Source organism: Melanotaenia boesemani, chromosome 15, assembly GCF_017639745.1.
Source record: "Melanotaenia boesemani isolate fMelBoe1 chromosome 15, fMelBoe1.pri, whole genome shotgun sequence".
Lineage (NCBI taxonomy): Eukaryota > Metazoa > Chordata > Actinopteri > Atheriniformes > Melanotaeniidae > Melanotaenia > Melanotaenia boesemani.
The window spans coordinates 6,508,834-6,532,005 of record NC_055696.1 but is presented as its reverse complement, the minus strand read 5'-3'; the positions used below and the strand labels follow the sequence as shown (position 1 = coordinate 6,532,005).

At 38.8% G+C, this 23,172-nt stretch overlaps 2 protein-coding genes across 5 annotated transcripts; one reads left to right on the top strand and one right to left on the bottom strand.

Annotated features, from left to right (window-relative positions):
- Positions 1-472: 472 nt before the first annotated feature.
- Positions 473-7,276, bottom strand: radx (RPA1 related single stranded DNA binding protein). Of its 3 annotated transcripts, none has more exons than XM_042009198.1 (15): positions 6,199-7,276; positions 5,220-5,362; positions 4,935-5,127; positions 3,890-3,998; positions 3,610-3,710; positions 3,386-3,505; positions 3,208-3,303; positions 2,924-3,112; positions 2,658-2,815; positions 2,472-2,587; positions 2,304-2,351; positions 2,110-2,228; positions 1,553-1,789; positions 840-1,022; positions 473-761 (listed from the first exon to the last, which is right to left on the bottom strand). In XM_042009198.1, the coding sequence occupies exons 1-15, from the start codon at positions 6,791-6,793 to the stop codon at positions 625-627; spliced, it is 2,544 nt and encodes an 847-aa protein (XP_041865132.1). In that variant the 5' UTR covers positions 6,794-7,276; the 3' UTR covers positions 473-624. The 3 variants fall into 3 exon arrangements, with proteins under 3 accessions (XP_041865132.1, XP_041865133.1, XP_041865134.1); XM_042009199.1 differs by having other exon boundaries at positions 1,553-1,792; positions 2,945-3,112; XM_042009200.1 differs by having other exon boundaries at positions 474-761; positions 2,945-3,112.
- Positions 7,277-8,423: 1,147 nt separating this feature from the next.
- On the top strand, positions 8,424-23,172 carry tbc1d8b (TBC1 domain family member 8B). 2 transcript variants are annotated; one of them, XM_042007805.1, is made up of 21 exons: positions 8,424-8,665; positions 10,103-10,213; positions 10,392-10,510; positions 10,665-10,890; positions 11,255-11,495; positions 11,702-11,909; positions 12,031-12,198; positions 12,294-12,455; positions 12,653-12,803; positions 12,979-13,193; positions 14,792-14,909; positions 15,007-15,292; positions 15,387-15,516; positions 15,599-15,697; positions 16,688-16,756; positions 16,852-17,092; positions 17,178-17,243; positions 20,919-21,011; positions 21,152-21,199; positions 21,297-21,394; positions 21,489-23,172. In XM_042007805.1, exons 1-21 carry the CDS (start codon positions 8,539-8,541, stop codon positions 21,915-21,917), a joined length of 3,405 nt encoding a protein of 1,134 aa, XP_041863739.1. In that variant the 5' UTR covers positions 8,424-8,538; the 3' UTR covers positions 21,918-23,172. The 2 variants fall into 2 exon arrangements, with proteins under 2 accessions (XP_041863739.1, XP_041863740.1); XM_042007806.1 differs by lacking the exon at positions 20,919-21,011.

The window sequence follows — 23,172 nt, the reverse complement described above, 5'->3', positions numbered from 1 at the left end:
TGTTTATTTTATGTCATAGATTAAATATGTATGTTACATAATTTTAAAATTAAAGTAATTTTGTAACAGATTATAAAGTGTCTTATTAGAGGAGGTGATGCTTTTTTTCTTTTTTTTTACGTTGAAGTTGATGTTGCACAGTCACTTGTGTGGCTTGTTTTCTCTGTATTTACCATTTAAAAATTAAGCTTTAAAAATATTAACATTGTTATAAAAGAAATTAACAAATTAAGTTTACATTCTAAATATCTTGATATTATGATATATTGATTTATTTATAAATCAGCCTGAATATTGTGAAATATTTGAAAAATAAATATGTTTAAACATATATACTGCTATTCCTGAGCAAGATTTTTACTTAATGTTTTCCATTTTTGGGTTCTTAATGCAGAAACGGGTCAATATCGGAGAGGTAAGCTGGTATTTAATAGTCATAAAACAGTTGAATTGTATTTGTAATAAAAGATGCAATTTTATAGATTTTAGTATTTTAATAATGAAAAGTATAAATCATGACATACTGTACTTATCTAACAAATAATATTTTTTGCAGTTTATTCTAAATTAATTACACAATTAATGCTTGTAATTACAGGAGCCTTTCTTGCTTCTGTGTAGCTTCTAGTCGAGTGAAACCTCTGTCACTCTGTACACCTTGTTGATAAGGATTTCCACTTTGTCTCCACCCAAATGGCAAAGGTCCAGGATGCACACGACATGCGTGTCCTCCAGCTCACTGGCAGTCAGCAGCATCCCCTCTGCAAGAAGAAAACCAAATGTTGTAAAAGCAAGTGTCAAGACTCAAGATGAGTGTGTTGAGTCTCTCCTGAGGTTACCGGGCTCAAGAAGAGTTGAATTTGTGTGGTTGGCTGCACCACTGACAGGCCAGAGGAAACCTGACGAAAGGCTGGACAGCATTGTGTTGTCATGTGGATCCTGAGGAAGCCCAACAGCCCGGGGGTCATCAGAGTGCACAACGGGAAAAAAGGCAGCATCCACAGCTATCTGCTTGTTAATGCCTGTAAGAAAAAATTAAAAATGACTATTGTTCACTCCTCTTTAATGTAAGAACATGCTACCTCACAGGTTTATAGTGTTCATTTAGAAGAAAAAAAAGGATTCCTGTAATTCCAAAGACAATAGAATTACAATATGTTGAACTAGATGACATGTTAAAAATGGAAGGGTGGACGTCCAGTTACATGAGTCCTGTTTTTTTTTTTAAAGGGTGACTCAGACCTCTGACAGCGTGATTTCGTTTCCGCTGACAGCAGAAGAACCATAGCATGACTCATTGATGACGTAAATGTAATACAATATAAGCATAAAGGTCAGTTAGTTTGGTTATTCAGAACTAAATGAAGAGGACATTTCTGTCTGGTTGAGACACCCACACATAACAAAAAAGTTGTGACCTACATATTCTGTGCGAGAGGAAAACATTACGTCAGAAAGTAAAGCAAAGGCAGATGCTGAAATAATGGAAACAATTAACACTTTCAAGTCAGACAACATCTGCACAACACAGCTCAGATGATTCCTCTTTTACCTAGTATTGTTAGTTGGTAGTATCCTAGACAAATCGCAGATGGGATGGTGTCAGCTGTCGGCTCTGATGTCCACCGTGTTGGCTGAAGGTTACCCCACTGCAGGAGGTCATTCTTCTCATCAAACGTAAACCTGCGGGAGATGCTGTCCTGGTGAAGACCACCCTGATCTAAATGTTCAGCGACCTCTTGCTTTTGCTTTGACCAGCTGCTGCTGTCCCAGGATAAAGCATTAGAGTCTGCTGGAAAACAAACATTTCATTGTGTCAGTGTAACAGGAAACACGCTGTAGAGATGATGAAGCTCCAGTGGGGCTGGGCGACAAAATGTTAATAATAATAATAATAATAATAATAATAATAATAATTTTTATTCCAGATTGGGAAATTCGGTTCTGCATTTGAGCCATCTCTAGATGTACTAGAGAAGGTACATCCCCCTGGCATGAATATTTTAACTTCAGTGCAGTGATACAACTCAAGAGAAAATCACCTCAACTGTGGCTGCAGCCCTACATGAACGTTTCCCAACATAGCAAGAGATTACAGCAGTAACTAACCTTGACTTAAACTTTGCAGATGCCCACTTTCCTCACACTGAACCTCCTCTAATGTAGAATCAGTCTCCTCCTCTTCCCTTTGTTCCCTTCTTTTCTCTGTATTTTTGTGCATAAACCTCCTGCAGGAGCGAAAAACAAAATCAGAACATTTATATGGTTTACTATTGAAACCCCATGGAATGGATCTTAACTACCTTTTAGATGGAGTGCGGTCCCCATTTGGAGAGGACTGAGCAGCTTTACTGGAAAACATGTTTTACATTTAATTAAATTAGTTCACTGATAGAGTAACTTAGCCATAAAGTATAATTAAGTATTCTATATGAAGCTAAGAAAGATGTAAGTCTAAATTCAATTTATACCTCATTTGAATTCTTCTTTTCCCTCTGCTAGCTAAGCTACACTCTGAGGAGGAAGATGCTAAAGTGCCCACCACCGTCTGCTCTGCTGTGGAGGGATCTGGTGCAGCTTGTTCACACTGCAAAAAAGATAAAATAAAAGATTTTACATTTCAAACACCCTTTTAACTAAACACTTAAGTCTGTTACCTCTTTTTCTTCTGTTCCTTCAGACTGTGAGGTCTTCAGGTTTTTCATGTACCGCACTGCAGTGATCTGACCCTGAATTGCAAGTTTTTTATGCTCTCTATATTGCAGGGTCTCTAACTCCCTCTTCAGGTCAGCGGCAGCAACCAGAGGAACTTGACCTTTAAGCAGCGGGGAAACATTTTAAAGTACAAGTCAACACTGACAATATGATATGCAGCTGTAATACACATATACCAAAAATCAAGATGTACACCAAATCTATGTGCCATTCAGTTTCCTTCCCTGACCTGATGTATCTGCAGTGGACTGAGTAAACTTCTGTGGGGGACGAGGGTAACAATAATGTCCACCAACAGCAGTCTTCTGCAGGACAATGTTGTCCTTCAGAGTCTTGGTCCACTGGATGAAGCTTTTCACTCTTGTGTCACTCACATATGGCTGACCTTTGTGGTAGCCTGTCATAGACACAAATAATCAATAACTTTAATTCCCCCTGCTGCAATAATACCATATCCACATATCAGGTAACTACTGTTACAGCAACACTTACCTGTAATAAACATCTCGGTCTCACAGCTACTTGTTAGATATGGCAAGGCACCTTCCACCTGACAAACTCTCATCTGAGTGCATACCAGATAAGTCACTATGGAAGAAATTATGGTATATTGAAAAACAATCAACGTGGTGGCAGGCCTGTTATATATGAGGTGATGGAGCTGATTTACTTGGACAAATATGATTGAAGATTTCGGTTTGAGACGAAGAAAAAAGCTCCAAGATGAAAGGGTGGTCAGATGTTCCATCCACCGCGTGGACCCAGCGATACGTCCAGTATTTTTCTGGACCTAAAAGGTGAACAATGTCAACCACTAAATGTAAACCAAAAGGAAAATTCGGGAGTTTGCTAAAATACATTTCAGCTGTTAGATGAAATGTGAACATATCTTACCCATATTTCCTTTGCTCTTGACCCTTTCAACACGGCCAACGAATGTTACCAACCCAATAACATCACATGCAGAATTGTTGGCTAGATTCTCCAACTCTGACCTGTAATAATCATGAATAATATGTTTTTTCAAACTCTAATTATAATACGAAACAAACAACATGCAAAGGCAGAACAGAAGAATATCTAATAGAATTTATGTTGTTTTAAACTAAAAAAATATGCATCTCCCAAGTATACATAGCAAGACAGTTGTAATCCAACAATGGCAATTCATCACCTGGTGGTGAACTGATAGGAAACCTCAGGCAGTCCCCACTGAGGCAGAACTCCCTTTGGTGAGACCACAGTGATGATCGAAGCTGGGTTACGAGGATTCAGGCAGATTTCTGGGAGAAACATGTTTACAGACAGAATGAAAAAATGTAAACTGAAGGCTTAGTTCACAACATAAATAAGAAATCAACAAAAGGGATTATGAAGTTACACAAATGTTAGGGATGTATGATATTGGATTTTTGGCTGATATTCTATATGCTGTTATTTTACAACTCATTTGGCCGATAACCGATACCGATATTTCCCCACCACACACACCTAATTGTAGAGATCATCTTATTTCTTCTGTTGTGGAATAAAAATACAATATTATTCAGTATACTCTTTGTCATATTGGCCTGTTGACAAATGCAGATGTAAAAAAAAGATTAATAATGATGATGAAATATTCACTCCTTGTACAAAATAAGAAAAATATTTCAACTTGGATTATGTACATGTCAAATTAAATCATGACAATTGCTTTTAAACAAGATATGTGCATCCTATGCTGGAATTACTTGGATTTTCAGCCTCTCCTGGAGTCCTCCTTCCCTAATACTACATTTAATGACCTCACTAAATGACCTGTTGTTTTTCAAATGACATACTCAACCAAGGCTTTTGACTCTGCACCTCTTTTTTTAATACCAAGTTTGGTACCTAATAAGTGAAGAAAAACATGAAAAGGACAGACCATTTAAAAAAAAAAAAAGCTGCAGTCCTCTCTCACTATTCTTATTACCAGGGATCAAATACAATATGTTATAAATGTAGGTATTTTATCACTGTGTTTGACGTTAAAGTTAAATGGGTAGACCATATAAAGACTAAAACAAATTAAAGTATGTGTTTTTTTTTTTTTTTAAAGAAATTGCTTGTGGTGTCCATGCTAAACTGAGTGTACAGTGTTTGCAGTGGCTTTGTCTGATAAAAATTCTCTCAATTTCTCACAAAAGTGAAGCGATACGTTTTAAAATTCAACACTGAGAAAAGCAGTCACATACCTACAGATTTAAAGTTCTTCATCCTGTGATGGTCCATTTGAGGACGTGATCGGTTTGAATAACTCTGCTTCAAGGTGTAATTTTGGAGGTACAACACTGTGCCAACATTCAATCTCTTGTAAAACTCGGGACAAAGTTCGTTCCAAAGCACTAGTGACATCGTACCACTCTGGTCAGCAACTTCAAAGTAGGTCTGAAAAATGAGCAAAACAAGATAAAGTCACATCAACTACGTTGCACGTGTCACACTTAAAATCTTGCTGGTGATGCAAAGTTTAAACTCACCTGGTAGGGGTAGTCAATCTTGAGTCCAAACTTTCCATAATACCTTAATCTGGATTTGTGTATTATCTTCACCAGGAGAGGAAGAGGTTTCCATGAGATTCTCAAGGAGGACTCCAGGCTACAAAGAAGAATAACCTTGGACACTGAAATAAAGATGTTTCAGATCATGATTTCTGGAGCTTTTTTGGTGGACAAGTACTATTTAATTCTAACTCTTGGTTTTACATAATAATTAGATCAAGGCAGACATAAAATTGTCCTGTGAAAAATATTAAGTCAATAAATAACCCAAATTAAATTGTCAGACAAGATTTTGTCAAGAATTCTGAGGTTCGTAATATCTCAAATTACATCTTAAAAGTAGGTGTTCCCACATCTTAAAGCTAAAATTAGTTAAATGATAATCTGGGAATATAAGAGACTATTGTGTGATCATTAGTGCTTTGGCTTTTTGGTACCATAACCTTTCCATCCAATAATCCATCTACAGAAAGATTGAAGTCAACTGTTGATCTTAAGTCATGCAAAGTCTTATCAGGTAAAGAAACTTAACACTCTCTACTTGAACCTTTGCACATGTAGAGATTTTCAGCCTTGGTCTGCTTTAAATCATTTGAATTTTTTCTTTTAATGATTCAAGATACATAAAAAAAACAGTTTGATGACATCATCTTAATTTCTGATAAACTTCGACAAATTGTTTTCTACTTGAGATTTATTTTACTTCCAGTGAGATATGCTGACTGCAAGTCAACAACCTAATATGAAACATTAGGGTTAGTTGCAGCCACACATCATGTGCAGCTTCTTTAATTTAAAAAATTGTAGTGTTTTCTAAACAACTCTGACTATACCAACTTCTACCACCCTAAAAACAATGTCAACTATTCTAATTACAAGTACCAAAAGCAGTCTGGGTGATGAACATGTCACATAACATCACAATATGTGACAGAGAAAGAACAGTGAAGGGTCTCACCATCCAGTACTGTATCAGACGGGGGTGCCGTCGAGATCCACATGTCTCCTTCAGGGTCGTCGTTGTTCCAAAGAGAGAGGTAATGTTTGCGGCTGATCTGAAGGGGAACATCACTTTGCAGCACTACACTCCTCTCCATGCCATGCTTTACCAATATGGGCAGTGAATTGACATTGTTAATACGGGGGAGAACATCGGACCTTTCATCCCTGCATCCAAGCTTTTCAATACAAATGTAACCATGTCCCAATCTCCTCTCATTGTAAACAAAAGAGCACTGTGTGACGCTTATGTCACTCCCAGTCTTGAGGGTGTTTTTGTGCACCAGGTAGTTTAAACCGGGGTGAAGAAAGCACTTTGCTCGCCAGACTCCGTCTGTGATCGTCACGTCGTAGCTATAACTGTCGACCTGAAGCTGCTGCCCCTCAGCCTGCTCGGACAAGTATCTCTGAATCGCGATGACAGCGACGGGAACCGTCTCGTCAGTTCTGAGTTTCAGGCATTGTGTGGATGACAGTCGCTCCAATGTTCTCATTAGGAAGGACACTTGAGAACGACCACTTGCCAGCGAAGAACAAGACGAGTTATCCTCCATTATTGACAGCTAATTCAATGAGAGACTATTAGCTTGTGTTGGTGTCATCAAACTATCTCGTTAGCTTGTTAGCTATCATTGCGCTCTGATCACTCACAGTAATTATTCACAAACGGCTAAAATTAATAAAACCTAATTGCTGCAGTATATATGTCAGTTAATCTTTGTACAATCATTAAATACTTAATTAGCTTGTTTTTTTTAAAAGACGCTACTAGACAAGAGATGTTTCAGTTAGCGCTTGCTAACGTTACAAACAACGCGGTGCTGTCTGATGGCGTCACTGTTTTCCTCAAACACTAAACTATACACATATATAAAGTAATTAATTAAATACGCATAAATATACTAATTTATCTAACGTTGCGGTCCCAAATACTTAACTTTGACTCCAAAGGTAGGTGGATAAGGTTTACGGGAGATTCTTATTTTTAAAATCCGCGCTGAACTGCGCAGGACCCGGTTAATCTGACGTCATCAGGGCGACGGGTGGGCAGCGCACGTTTACATCAACGTAAGGATGTTGATGTTTTGTAGATTGCTCGTGTTATTTGCAATAAATCTTATACTTTCGGAAAATTGTCTTTAATTAGTCATTTTAAATACTGCTACATTTGTTTAAAATAAATAAATAAATGTGCAACAGAGATGTGGGCCCAATCTTCTCTGCTAACACGACATCTGATTCTGCTGGGGGAAGCAGTGTGATGGTGTGGGGCGACATCTTCCTCACTGGTTTATCAGAGGCTACCTCCAGATTCTGGAAGTGATCTGCAGGCTGCATGGTGTTCCAAAATTTATTTTTATTTTCACAATGAGTTTACTTTAATTTCAAATACCATCTGGTTATATATGTCAAAACTGTACATTATAATGTCACTTCTTTAAATACTGTATCCAGTCTAAGTCCACATGATGCCTAATATAAACTGATCTGCAGAGCTGATATGGATTACACTGATGTTTAACCTTGACAATTTCTATTCAGTCTTGAGCTCTACGAGAAAGTTCAGTAACAAATTGAAAAAAAAAAAACTAGCGTAAAATATATATATTTTTTAAGTTTTTTAAGTTGCTAACCTGCCATGTTGAGCATGTTGATCAGTGGTCAGCTATCACAACCACAGTACAGTCATTTCCTTCACTGATGAAATCATAATTTGGCAGGTTTCCATCTCATAAACTCTAAAATGAACCCATGACCCAAGACTTTTTAGCTCACGCACCGTATTGCATGTTGAACACTAATGTTTCAGCATAATTCTGTTCACTCTTAGAAATGCATCACAGAATGAGTACAAATGATTCTTCCACTTTCTTTTTAGAAAATATTTTTATTTTAGGAAAAGGCTGAAAACTGGGAAAATGAAAGTGTGAACATGCAGTGGATGTTCTTTCTTTCTTTCTTTCTTTCTTTCTTTCTTTCTTTCTTTCTTTCTTTCTTTCTTTCTTTCTTTCTTTCTTTCTTTCTTTCTTTCTTTCTTTCTTTCTTTCTTTCTTTCTTTCTTCCTTCCTTCCTTCCTTCCTTCCTTCCTTCCAGGAGATTAGTTTATAATTTGGAGCCCCTTTTGTCCTCTGAAACTACAATCCCATAATGCATTGCGCCCTTGGCAACGTTTCTTGTCGACGTGGGAAGGGAGGGATTCGGACACAAACAAATGTCTTCGGTTTTGCAGTCGGGGAGCGTTACAGATGACCGTGACATGTCAGGTGGATTTAATAAAAGGCCTTTTGACATTTGAAACATGTGGCTCAAACCTGAAGAGATTCTGCTGAAAAACGCGTTTAAGTTGTGGGTCACCGAGAAGGATAATGAGTATTTCGTTCTGCAGAGGAGACGAGGGTACGGAGAAGGTGGTGGCGGTCTGACAGGTAACGCTAGCTGTTTGGTTTTCGCTTCTTTGATACCTTCAAGACAGCTGCTGCCGCATCACAAACCACATTAAACACAAGTTATTGTCGCGTTAACTCTTTGGTAATGTAGCTTTGCTAATGCGCTGTTTGCCATTTTCAGGGCGGTGCTTGTAGGCTCTCCAGCTTTGCAACAGGTTGGAGCCAAGTGTCCAAATAATGAGTCACTTTAATCATTAAACAGCTGGTTTTCAGGTAGTCAGTTGTGAAGCTGTTTCTTAGTGTACGTGTTAATGCATCTACTTATTTGTTTTGGTAGTTATAGTATATAGTTGACAAGAGGGGTGCTAATTTAATTTCTTGATGTGTTGATTGTATTGTACCTGGATTTATTTACAATATGTAAAACTTTTAACTGTTTCTACGCCCGGCTTACTCAAGCAAACTCAAAATATAGTCAGATTTGTAAAGGATGCCTACTGCAATTTTTTTACATTTAGCTATTTTAGACACTTTCAGTCCACTGTGAATTACTTTCTCTCCCAACCTGGTCTGGAACCGTTGAATTTGCAACCTCAAAGCATTTCAGGGTTTCCTCCAGGAATAAAACATGCATCAGCAACTGTGGAGAAACTGACGTTTACATGACTTGTCACATAGTAAATAAGGTCATATCACAGCTTTGCTCAACGGGACGTGTCTGTAACAGTAAGGACAAATCATTATTAGCTTAGGGCTGCAGATACTTATCATTTTTAGTATAGATTAATCTGTGATTTTTAAAGTTGCTAAAAAAAATGTACCAAAAACAAGCACATTAAAGCTGCTGTTATTACTACAAGGTGTAAGCAGCAATTTTTTAAAATCTCTGATGTGTATCATCTGCATTAATGTCAACCCTTGGCTGTGTAATGTTGTTCTGCACTGATGACAACATATATTACTTCAACCATGTTTAATGATGAATGCTTGGCCGCTCACTTTTAGACCATATGGAGACCTCGTGTGTTCAGTAGGCAGGACACCGTAATACTGATGCACTGCATTAGATCATGATTTCAGCACGAGCTTGTTAATAATTCATGGAGGGCTCTTCAGGGAGACAGTGTAAAGGTAACAGATTTTGCTAATTTTAGGTCTGACATGGACCCCGGGAATCATTCATATCCACAGTCAGGAGTTTAAACACCTAGTGTATAATTCAATCATTTAAAAAAAAAAGAAGAAGAAAAAGAGACTAATTAATTATTAATTATGAACTCCAGTTTCACAGATAAGTATGGATAATTTAGTATGTTGAATATTATGTTTCTATTAAAGGGTCTCATGGTTGTTGTAAATAAATATGATATCTATATTATGCTTTTCAGGGGCCGCAAGTGGCTGTAGATTATACGTAACAGGTAACAGTACTGATTATAAAAGAAGAAAAAAAAATCTATGTACTGTATATTACAGGCCTACTGGTGGGAACTTTGGACACTGTGTTGGACTCAACATCCAAAGTTGCTCCCTACCGCATCCTTCACCACACACCAGACTCACAAGTGTACTGGACGATAGCATGCGGTATGTGGCTGCATTTCTACTTGATACTCCCATCTCTATGCACAAAAGTCCATCAAAGATATTACTTTTATAAAGAAGTGCTGTATTTTTATTTTTTATTTTTAAACAAAGCTAATTTATCCACAAAACAGCATGCATGTTTGAATTTTTAGCATTTCTTTTCACTGTTGTTGGTCAGGTGTCACCAAAGAGGAGATTGTTCAGCACTGGGACTGGCTGCAGCAGAACATCATGAGAACGCTTTCTGTTTTCGACTCCAGCGAAGACATCACCAGCTTTGTACAGGGAAAGATTAGAGTAAGAAGTTACTAAGCTAACATTATAAACTCTTAGTAAGGCTGTAATCTGATAATAATAAGTATATAATTGTGCCATTGTAGTTCAATAATAAAACTAAAATAGTGAGGGTGGTTTTGTCATTTCCAGTAACCACGTATGCGTCATGTTTTAGGGCCTTATTGCTGAGGAAGGGAAAACCTCTTTGGTGCTGGAGGATGATCCTGAGAAATTCAGAGAAGCACTTTTGAGGTTTGAGAAATGGTTTGAGCTGCCCCCAGAGGAAAAGCTGGTCACATATTACTCATGCAGCTACTGGAAAGGCAAAGTACCATGCCAGGGCTGGCTCTACCTCAGCACAAACTTCCTATGCTTCTATTCATACCTCCTGGGAGCTGAAGGTAAGCAATTTCTGTGCCATATTTACATGCCACTTGTCTTTAAATACTGTTTGGTTGTGACAAAGAGTGTGGTAGTGCATAATACCCATGATCAAGGGCTTGTATTGGGCTGATAAGAAATATCTTTTGAAGTTGTTTTTGTCAGTGGGAAATGGCTCTTAGTAATGACTGCTTTCAAAATTGTGAGAAAGCCATTATATCTGACCTAACCCTGGATTCCTGAAACAGTGTTATGAATAATAGGTAGAACTGAATTTTAAGGTTACAAAAAGACATTTCATAAGGATGTCATGAGCATTTTTTTAGCTCTTAAAATAATTTCTAATCACAGTTTTTATCCTTACTTGTTTTGCTCTCTCTGCAGTAAAACTGATTATCTCCTGGGATGAGATCTGGAGACTGGAGAAAACCTCTAATGTTCTTCTGACTGAGAGCATCCATGTTTTGGCTCATGGAGAGGATCATTACTTCTCCATGCTGCTGCACCTCAATGAAACTTTTGTTATCATGGAACAGCTGGCTGACTATACCATCAAGCGTCTTTTTGATAAAGAGGCATTCCAAAGAGAGCCAGCACTCTCGGACCCCTTGCAAATTACCAAGAGGTACTGTCTGCCTACTACACTGCATATTTTTACTTAATCATGTTCGTGCTTGCTGCCACCTTAAAGAAAGCAAAAATCTGACTTAATCTGCTAAAGTTATGCCTTGTTACTCAGGATATCATTTTCAGGTCTATAATTGAGGCTAATGATCTGAAAAGTAGTAACATTGACATATTTAAATTTATTTTCCTTTGCTTTCCCTACAGAGGCCTCGAAGCCCATGCAAAGAGCGAACAGTTCCGCACATTTTTCAGGCTTCCCAAAGAGGAAAACTTGTTAGAGGTGCATGAGAGCTTCTTGTGGGTGCCCTTCAGCCACTATAACACACTGGGCAAGATCTGTCTCTCTGAGAACTACCTGTGTTTTGCTAGTCAGGATGGAAGTCAGTGCCATGTCATTATTCCAATGCGAGAGGTAAAGCAGCATCACTGCATCGATTAAAAAAAAACTGTTTAGCATAGCACCTGGCTAACTGATGAAAAGCTGTAAAATTCACGCAGTGACCATCTGCTCTGGCTACATTTCTGCCTTCCAGGTTGTTAATGTGGAGAAACCAGAGTCCAGCAGCAGGGGTTTAACGGTGTGCGTGCGTGGCAAGAGAGCATTGCGTTTCTCTGAGGTGCGGGACTATCAACGGCTTGCAAATGCAATCCGTAGCAGGTGTGGGATTAGTGCCAGCCCCCAGCACTCTGCATCATCTGAGGTAACTTCCTTAGATATTTTATTTGTGCCATTTTCATCTCACAGTTTCTTGTGGCTCCTTATGGTGAAAATGATTTGTATCTTTGACACTATAAGGCCATACGAGGCGAATGTCAGTCACTCATAAATCATTTCGAGGACAATCCAGAGGACGTGACTCTCATGGTGGGACAGAAAGACAGCAGCAAGGCTGTAAGCACTGAGGCTCTCATGACTGTATTCCACCCTCAGGATGTTGAAAACCTTGATCCCAAAATGGTAAGCACCACAGCTCTGCTCAATTTAAAGATTCATTTTATTTTTCTTTATCATTTTGTACAAATTCACCCCAATCTGAATGGATTACCGTGATGCAATAGTAGTACCAGAACTAGAGATTTATGTAAATGAAAATGGAGCAAACATCTATTTAGAACCAGCTTTTAAGTGGTGGTTCCTGTCTATGTGTGCAATAGCTTAAAGAAAAGATGAAGGAGCAGTCTTGGAACATCCATTTCTCAGAATATGGACGTGGGACGAGTATGTTTTTCACCAGGAAGACTCGAGACTTGATTGTTCGTGGAGTTCCCGAGGCCTTGAGAGGAGAGTTGTGGATGCTACTTTCAGGTATTCTTTATACATGAAAAGTCCTTTGGTCAGGTCACGCAGAACTCAGTGACATACAGTGTCGGTGATCGCATAATGAGGCTTTCAAAGGTTCATCTACTCATTTTAAGTGGTTGAGTGATCATGACAGCATTCTGTTTGGACTCACGGTGTGTGTGTGTGTGTAACTCTGTAGGAGCTGTAAACGACATGGCCACTCATCCCGGCTATTACACTGAGCTGGTTGAACAGTCTCTGGGCACGAGCACTCTAGCTACAGATGAGATTGAAAGAGATCTGCACCGCTCTCTGCCTGAGCACCCAGCCTTTCAGAGTGACACAGGAATCTCTGCTCTACGTAGAGTCCTGACTGCCTACGCCTACAGGAACCCAAAAATTGGATATTGCCAGGTACTTGGATTTCTTCTGGGGTGGAAAGCACTGGTTGCCATAGATAACAAACACTCAGATGTTTTTTTTATATGTGGTTAAGATGTAGCCAGAATTTTATCACAGAAAAATGCACACAGTACAAGAAAGCTTTTTTTTTTCTTGAAATTATAAATTTTTTATTTGTGATTATGTGCAATTTTTTTGTGATTATTTCTTTTGTTATTATCTCTTTTATTATTTTGCTTCTACAGGTCTACTTTCTTTCTTTTTCTTTTAAAATGATCATGTGCAAGACTCATATTGGCCAGCTTGTGAAATAACTTTTATTTAAAGGGCATCTTTTTGTACTTTACTAGCAGCTTGCAGTTTACGTCATTTGTGCCCATCTTTTTATTTATGTCCACAAAGATAATGCAGTTTTACAAACATAAAAAGTATTCGATATTTGCATCAGCAAGGTGAGCTTTTAGTCATAAGCTTGTCTTGTATTAGCATGGTGTGCAGCATGGTGTGTCTAAGGGCGACAAAAGAAGAAATGGCAGGCTTATAAAATAATTATCTACAACAGGTAAGCAGTATCTGAAAGTGATGCCCTTAAGGAAGAGGGAAATATAAACAGCAAAGAGCCAACACAGAACCAGAGAAATGTATCTGACTGCTTATGTGATGCATTTTCATTTCACCAAAGCCTCATCAGAAATGGGCTTCATGAAGGATGGCTGTCAAGAAGTCATTCTTAAGTAAAGGAAACAAGGAGAAAAGGTTGAGGTATCCCAGATAACACAAGAACTGGACTGAAATTCAGTAGTCACAGCTCTTATGGAGGAATGAAACCTCCCCTGAGCCTGGACCCTGACATTATTGAAGCAGTGTGGGAGTGTAGGATGAAGCAGTGTAGGATGATCTTGACAGAAAATTGAACAAAATGCTAAAACATCCAAAAAAGAGCTTTGGAGTATCCTTCAGGAAGCCTGGAGAACTGTTCTTGAAGCATCCTTGAAGGAATTGCAAGAAATCTTATCTTAGAGTGTTCAGTTTGTGTTGAAGAATAAAGTTGCTTGTACCAAATATTTTCAAGTTTGTTAAAAATGGCTGAAAGTCTTATATGCTGTATTTACATTTATGCTTGCACATCTCACTACATTGCTTCACCGATGACCTGTACGATTGGCAATATATAAAGAAATAAGGATTGATCAAAACTAATCTTTTGTGTTTTGGGTAATGTTATGTAAATTCTTTAAGACTCAGTTACATTTTCTCAGCTAAGTGAAAATACTCTAAATTTATGCCAACCTTTTGAGATGCCAGTTATGCCAAAAAGCTGTGCATATGTAGTAGTATAAACTATGTTACGAAAACCTGCATGAATTTAATTGCTGATGCAAAAAAAAAATTGAGAATATTCATTTATTTTAAATTTATTCTTCTTTTATTATTAAATAATCTTATTTGCTGCCAAATGTATTGAACTCTGCCAGTATTAATTGCATCTAATAGAATATAGCGATGTGTATTCGTCTATTGCATTTTTTTTTTTTTTTTAAAGAGAACATTGTACTCTTAAAAACTTTCTCTAAAAGCTTTAAACGGTTGTTCCCTTTTCTCCCTTTTAGGCCATGAACATTCTCACTTCAGTTCTCCTGTTGTACGCAAAAGAAGAGGAGGCTTTCTGGCTGTTGGTAGCTGTCTGTGAGAGGATGCTACCAGATTACTTTAACCGGCGAATTATTGGTGAGACTGGAAGTGTTGAATTCTATCAGCATTTCTACTGGTAATTTTTACAACATCGAATTTTAATGGCGTTCTAATATTAACAATTTTCTCTCAGGTGCTTTGGTTGACCAGGCTGTGTTTGAGGACCTGATCAGAGAAAACCTTCCCCAGCTGGTTGAGCACATGACAGACCTTAGTTTCTTCTCGTCTGTGTCCTTGTCCTGGTTTCTCACTCTCTTCATCAGCGTCCTGCCCATCGAGAGTGCCGTGAATGTGGTGGATTGTTTTTTCTACGATGGCATAAAAGCCATCCTGCAGCTCGGCCTTGCTGTGCTGGACTACAACATGGAGGCTCTGATCAGCTGCCACGATGATGCAGAAGCGGTCACCATCCTCAACAAGTCTGTATGAATTCTGACAAAGTGGGATTGACATAATTTAAACATTACAGCTCTGTAAATCTCTGCCTCTCTTTTACTGATGATGTTTTTTCAGATTCTTCGACAGTGTGACAAACAAGGACAGCCCTTTGCCTCCAACAGTGCAGCAAGCTTCGCTGGGCAATAACGACAAAGCATCTCACATCAGCGTAGATATCAGCGAACTGATTCGAGAAGCTTACGAGGTATCACAAGATTCTCCTGTGTCAGCTTTAGTTAGTGATATCTGTTTGTGTGTTTGACTAAATTAATATGTTTTCCTCACAGAAATATGGAAATATCCGTTCAGAGGAAGTTGAGAGTTCACGAAAGAGAAACAAGCTCTATGTGATCCAGACGCTGGAGGATACAACCAAGCAGAATGTTGTGAGTTTATAACAATAAATGTTAAGGGCGTTTACATGAATACCAAAAATCTGATCATTACCTGATTTCAGAAGTTATCAGATAATTCAAGTGATCATGTAAACAGCAAAACCCAATGTCCTATATCAGATTATTGCCATTATCGGATTATCAGAAATCGGATTTACACACCTAGATTTCACCCCAATTCTCCAATATCTTTGTGCATGTAAATCCATATATCAGATTTATTTTGTGTTTTTAAATCTGCACATCTACAATAAAAAAATCCTATAATGGAGAAAGTTAAAAAAAAAAAAAAAAAAAAAAAAAAGACAGAAGCAATGCAGTCACAAGCCAAGCGGAAAAACAAATAAAGAAAATGTGAGGGCATGCAGCACAGGAAGCAGACAAAGAGTCACTTCTGGCTCATGACATCCATCATTAGATCGCAGTTTGATAAACGTTCTGAAATTCTCTCCATTGTGCGTCTGTGAAATCTTTGAGTAGTACTTTCTCCCACCAGTCCTTATCCGAACACACACTCAGCCAGCACAGTTTTTATGAAGAGTTTGCAAAAAAACTCTTACTCCAAGACCATGGGTGGACGCTTGATGTAGATGAAGCAGCCGTCATTTCTTCCTTTTTAAAGTATAAGCAAAGTAAAACATTCACACCTAGTCTATTTTGCAGGCTTATTAGCTCCTACATCTGGACAACTAATGGCAGGACAGTTGGCGCCGTAATGTTCAACAAAAACAGATGTTTTGAAAATAACAGGAAGTGACGTCACCACCCATTTACGTCCTCCTAAATAAATCTGATAATGGACTGATGATGTGGACATGGATTTTTAGAAAATCATATTTCAGAAGTGCATATAAAGACAACAGATTAGATTATTACTATTATCTGATTACTACCGGATATTTCATTTAGATGATCATGTAAACAAGCTCATTGTTTTCTTTGTGCTATTATGTTAATAATTTATTTAATATCTGTCTTTAGATCCGGGTGGTGTCCCAAGAAGTCAGATTCAACATTTCACAACTTGATGAACTTTATAATCTGTTCAAAGTGAGTCAGAAATGTAATCAAACACCTTCACATTAGAAGTCAAGAAAGTTCCAGGCATGTCATGTTTCCTTTTTCTTCTTCTACTTTCCTTTCAGAGGCAACATTTCCTCAGCTGCTACTGGACAATGAAAAGTCCAGCGCTTCTCCACCATGACCCCAGTCTGGCCTATCTAGAGCAGTACCAGTTGGGTTTCCAACAGTTCAGCTTGCTCTTCTCCTTACTCGAGCCCTTGGCTTTCTGCACCTCCAAGAGCACCCTCTCCCTCTGGGTTTTCCGCCTAATAGACGCAAACCAGGACGGTCTCATCAACTTTAAAGAATTCTGCTGCGGCCTCGGCAAGTTCCTTTGATCTGTAGTCCCTGCTAATGGGTTATTTTTTAACCTCACAGCTGCTGTAAATGCATATTGTTTCTTCCACAGATACTTTATACAGCGGGTCTTTCACAAATAAGCTGAAATTTCTCTTCAAGCTTCACCTGCCCCCAGGTTAGTGCTGAACAACTGCTAAATTCAGCAGCTGCTGCTTTCTCACATAATAATTTTAGCCCCTAACCTCTTGCTGCTTGTGTGTCATCTTTCTTTGTAAACAACACAATAGCGTCGTCAGTATTTGACCCATTTCGAACACTACATATGGACAATGAAAACGAACTCCTGCAGGTTCAAAGTGCAGTCATAACATATGTTTTCAGGATTCTTTAGTTTCTAAAGTGGCCTGCATTAGAGCTGTGAAGCTAATGCCACTGACTTACAAAGGTAGGACATGTAAAACACAAGGTCAGATAGTGTTAAATCAGGGCTGTACAGTGCATGAAAACAACTGAGTTGTTGTAACTGAGATTTGTTGAATGAACTCTTTGCCTGGGGGTACGATGCTGTCCTTGAATACGTTTCTCTTCTAAGCATGGTGTGTCACTGCCTGCTTTGAGGCCGGGGTAAGAATAGCCCATAAGGAGCCGTTGGGGCATTTGGCAGTGGGTTAGTTTCTCAAAAAAAACAGGCTGTGTGCAGAGGAGAAGCTGCTCAAATTACAACTGACAGCTTAGCAGCAGACAAGCCCTGAGTCACTGTTTGTGCTGCACCCAGCCAATGAACATCAAGCAGCAAAGCTTGTTTTCTGTCTCTGGGAAAGTGCACATTGCTTCAGCACCAAGGACAGGTCGCATCCTGGTGCCACAATCCAGACTACATGGCGCACTTCTGATCCACATCTGAGGCACCAAGCACCTTTTTTTCATATTCTTTCTTTTTGTGAATGACAGGTCCTGAAACTGAACCAAACACTTCAATCATCTGGGAAATTAAATTGTGTGCTTTTCAGAGCTGAGAGTCTGCAGGCGTTTAGTAAAAACATTCAGCAGCTGCACTCACTTATCAGTTTCAATCAGCGGGATGAGTCTGTTACATCATCTGTGTTGTCATCAGTATCTTTAACTTACAGTTGCAGCTTTGCTGAAGTTTACATCGCTATGCATATTTAGCTTTATTAATTGTAAATTAAATTTCGATCAGCTCTCTTCACAATCGGTAATTAGTTTGCACACTAATAAATGGCAAAGTGTGCAGGAAAGGGGTTTTATGTGTCATATTCAGGACCTCAGTCTTTGCTATTTTAAGGTATCCGGAACATAAAGTGACATCGTTGGCTTGTGAGGGTAATTGTTTAATCCATGCATAAAAACGACACGCATGCTTGCACCCACATGTGGTCATCAGTGTAGATTGGAACAGAGGAATAGCGCGTCTCAAATAAGAGTAGGATACCAATACCACCTTTTCCCAATATGAATTGCTAACAAGGCTTTTGCATGTCTCCACTTGGATGTTATTTGTAATGAGTGAATGCAATGCAGTTTATTGAGTGTGGTTTCGATCACTGGTCCAGATAATCTTCTTAAAATAAACAAAATTAGCATGAGGGATGATTTATGAAGATAATGCTGGAAGAAATCTAGCAGGTTGCAGAAAAGCATGTCTTTGAGCAGCACTGGACCTTCCAATAATACACTGATCTGAAACATAGGCAAGTGGTCTAGAAATGGCCCAGCCAGCCGAGAGTTGGATTCCACCCAGAATCTCTAGAGGAACGTTAAAGTAAGATGATGGCAAGGCAGCCTTCCAATAAAGACCTGAGGCTAGATTCATAGACGATTCAACCACACAAAAGACGTGCACGCCCTTTTTCTCCACACAAACTGGTATCTACAAAAGAAGATTGTGTGGTAAGAATCTGTGCACCACACACTGTATTCAGGCCATGCATAGAAACATTTTAAATTGCCTGTTATGATGAACAAATGGAAAAAAGGTGATATAATTCACTATGAAACAAAACAGACAATTTCATGGAGCTGCTCTATAATTTAATGTTTGTCACTTGTTCAGTTTTTACATTATACTCTCATTCAGTCAGTTTGGTTGCTATAAATAACTGCAGCTGGTTGTCAAGCATAATGGCTGTGGAGGACATCTCTAATGAGACTTTTGAAAAGAAAATAAGACTAACATTTAGATTTTCTGCTATCAGCTTGTCTCATCAGGCAGCAAACCTGATGCTTTTGTCCGTGTGTATCTCCTTACTGATAATTTCCAAGCAAAACTGTATATTTTACAGTTTTAATATGTGTTGCAGATAAAGCAGGAGTTATTGCACGAGGTGTAATGTACGAACAGATGGTGCCTTAATCCCACCATTTCTGTTTTTTGGTCTTTTGCTCTGAACTTGCAGAGCTAATCGCTTGCTACCGGTTAAACTGTTGTTCTGCTTGTGATGACAGAACTAAGACCACTAAGTGAAACAGATTTCCGTTATCGCTGCTTCACTGACGAGTAATTTAATTTTAAATTCAATAAGACTTCACTTCTGTTTTGCAATTGATAAAGGGAGTGTTTTTCATCTGATCATGGCTGCAAATAGAGGTGGAAATCAGGTTTGTACATGTGTCTATAGTTTCACAGTAACTGAAAGGAAATTATGAGTACAATGTCAACAAAAATGTGCATTTGAGGGCTTGACAAGAAGAATTTAAATGAAAAGTACTTTATTTAATTCAGAGGGAAATTGCAGTATTGTTGTAGGGCTTTTAAAAAAAACAAACAAAACAATTGATTAAAAGAAGATATTGCTTCGTTCCAGAGGGTGATGGTCGCCGGCAGGATGATCTTTGGTACCTTTCTGTCTTGCACTGGATTTGATGAAGCCTCACACTAACCACGCTGTAGTTTCTTCACTGTGTAGTGTAGATGATGTGAAGAATCGTCTGTTATTTTCAGCATCTTGTGCAGCATTCTTTCCTGGACAATCAGCTCTAGTGGCTCCAGAGTTATCCCCAGCATAGAACTAAACTTATTGATCAGTTTGTTCAGTCTCTTTAAGTCTCTGGCTCTGATGCCGTCCCAGCAACAGATGCTGCAAAGCTGATTGCACTTTCCACAACAGTCTTATAGAAGATATGCAACATCTTGGTGCAGACATTGACAGGTCTCAGCTCTAAGAAGTAGAGGCTTCTTTGTCCCTTCTTGTTGATGCCTCCGTGTTGTATTTCCAGTCTAGTCTGTTGTGTAGCTGAAACTCCAAGGTATTTATTTTCCTCCACCACCTCAGTCTCTTCTCTCAGGATGTAAACCGTGTTTTGTTTAACATTATTTTTTGTGTGTTTGTGTTTAAGATGAGGTGATTATTTCTGCACCATCTCACAAACTGACCAGTTCTCTGTACTTAGCTTCCTGTCCATCACTGATACTCCCCACAACTGCAGACTCATCAAAGTATTTCTGCACATGACAGGACTCAAGAGTTCTGTTAGATGTCTGAGGTGTATGATGTAACAAGAGAAACGGTGAGAGTGCAGTCCCTTGTGGTGCTCCAGTGCTGCTGACCACCATCTTTTCAGTCTCACAAACTGTGGTCTGTTTGTTAGGTAGTTACAAATCCAGGTAGCTGTGGGCGTATCCATCTGGAATTTATGGAGAATCTTACATAATAAAGGAGGCTGAATTTTATTAAAATCATGTGATGTGTGATGGGGGATGTTGTTGAATGATGTTCTGGCTATCTGTGGTATCTTTATTGAAACTGTTTTATCTAAATTACTTATGTGGGTCTTTTCTCACCCCTGTCGCTTCTTTCCTTTCAGTCCTCTCACAGTTGATCTCTTTTAGCCTTCACAGGTAGTCTTTTGCACTTGAAGGAACACAGAATCCAGAACTTTATTCCTGTGACCGAAGACTCTTCTCACTTGAGTAAACTCTCTGGTTAGCCTTGTTACTCTTTCTTTTTCCTTTAAAACTCAAATTTCGGCCTTTTCTACTTTAATTCTGTAATAATTCTGCCCTGACTCTTGCATGAAGGTATGTCTCAGTACAGTTTGTTCACTCATGAACTTTTATTTCAGCCTTTGAGCTTCCAGAAGATGGTGTGATAAGAAAAAGCCCTGAAAGAGGTAGAATTTCACTAAAAATACTGCACCCTTAACTTATTTTTCTCAATAACAGTGAGGTTTTGTTTGACATTGTTCATTTTATCTCTAAAACTGATAGGCAGAGGAAAGGTGGACCTGCAGGCCTATCTGAAACAATGGCAAAATGAAATACTCAAGAAAGAGGAAAGTATCAAAGACCTACCCAGAATTAATCAGGTAGCTTGATTTAATAATTAATGTTATTACCCATTTAATTTCACTTTTAAACTTTAAGAATTACCTCTGTAATACATCTCTCCTTCTATCTCAGTCTCAATTCATTCAGTTCTCCAAAACCCTCTACAATATTTTTCACGGTGATCCCGAGGAGGAGTCACTGTACCGGGCCGTTGCCCATGTGACCAGCCTCCTCCTGAGGATGGAGGAGGTGGGGCGAAAGCTACAGGAGCCAAGCAGCCCACCTGAAACCAACAAACCTGCCAACACCTCCACTGCAGAGGAGTCTTCAACCGAAGAGGCCTCCACCACCTCAGAGGGCTCCGACACCTCTAGCTCCCACATCAGCCAGGACGCTGTCTCCGACCTGTCAGAGACAGAGTGGTCCTTTTCGTTCGAGCAGGTCCTGGCATCTCTGCTCAACGAGCCCGCCATAGTCGGCTTCTTTGAAAGACCCGTCGATATCCAGACAAAACTAGCACAAGCCAGGGTAGCCCAGCTGAAGCTAAAGGCAAATAAGTGAAAGGATGCATAAGGGAATTTAGAGTTTGCTTCTGAATCATACCTAAAGGTTATCATGAATTTCCTATTTCCACTTTATTCAGGTGGATGTTGTTGAAGCAGAGTAAGATTACTTTGATAATATAAATGACAAGGAGATATAACAAAATTGGGGTGCAACCTTGTGTGTGTGTGTGTGTGTGTGTGTTCTGCAAACGAACAGCAATTATAGCAGATGAAACATGAAACACATGATCTTAAAGACGCTAAAAACACTGTTCTGTAACAGCCTGCCAGCCAGCACCATAACTGTGTTTTTAATGTGTAGTCTTGTTGCAGACATATGCAGTCATTCCTCAAATCTGATTATGCATTTTCAACCGTGATGATGAATTTCATTCTCTAACTTTGTCTAGAGTTCAAGTCAAGTTTAAATACAGTACTTTTTTATGTGGTATAATTAGGCACATTGACTACTCTGTTTCCAGAAGTCTGTCTTAACTGTCGTTGACAAGGCAACCGAGAGACTCCCATCTGAATGTGTCAATGTATATTCTCATTCAGATTAGTAGCCACTGCTTTAAAGTGAAACTTGTGTGTATGCTAGGCTGTCCTGACTTAGGTGTCCACATTGTGTGAGTACCTCTTAAAACATCCACTTACTTAATGTAAAAACACCAGCTATATTGGTAGTAGGATATAATAGTAGTATAGTAAGTTAAGGACAAGTTGTAGTGTTGTCCCTGGAAGCCATAAACCTGATTACAGAGATTACCTGAATCAGATATGTTCTATTGGTAGCCAAAAAGATTAAATTGCAGTAATACACACTTGCAATAACATACAAGATTGAACGATGTACCACCACAGTACTTGCCTGCCATGTTTCTCCGATAGCAGCACACAAGGTTAGCTTAGCATGATTTGATGTGTGTCGGACTTGAAATCTCCACACTGCTGCTGCATCTTCCTTTGCGCTGTGTGTGTGATCTTCACAGTGCTGTTGGTGGATGTATTGTTTGCATATGTAAGTCTTACTGTTAATGTACTGTAGGATATTAAGGCTTTAGTATGTGCAGCATTTCATACATAAGTCAGTTTATTAAGTGTTTTTGATTATTGTATTTATCAAAGTTATATTGAAAATATTATCCAAGCTAGTGGACTGTTGAGGAAAACGTAAACCTTTTGAAGGACATTATGTTTTGACTAATCTCAGGGTGACATTTGTTCAAAATGAAAGAAAGCAAAGGATTATTTTTCAACCTGGGAGATAT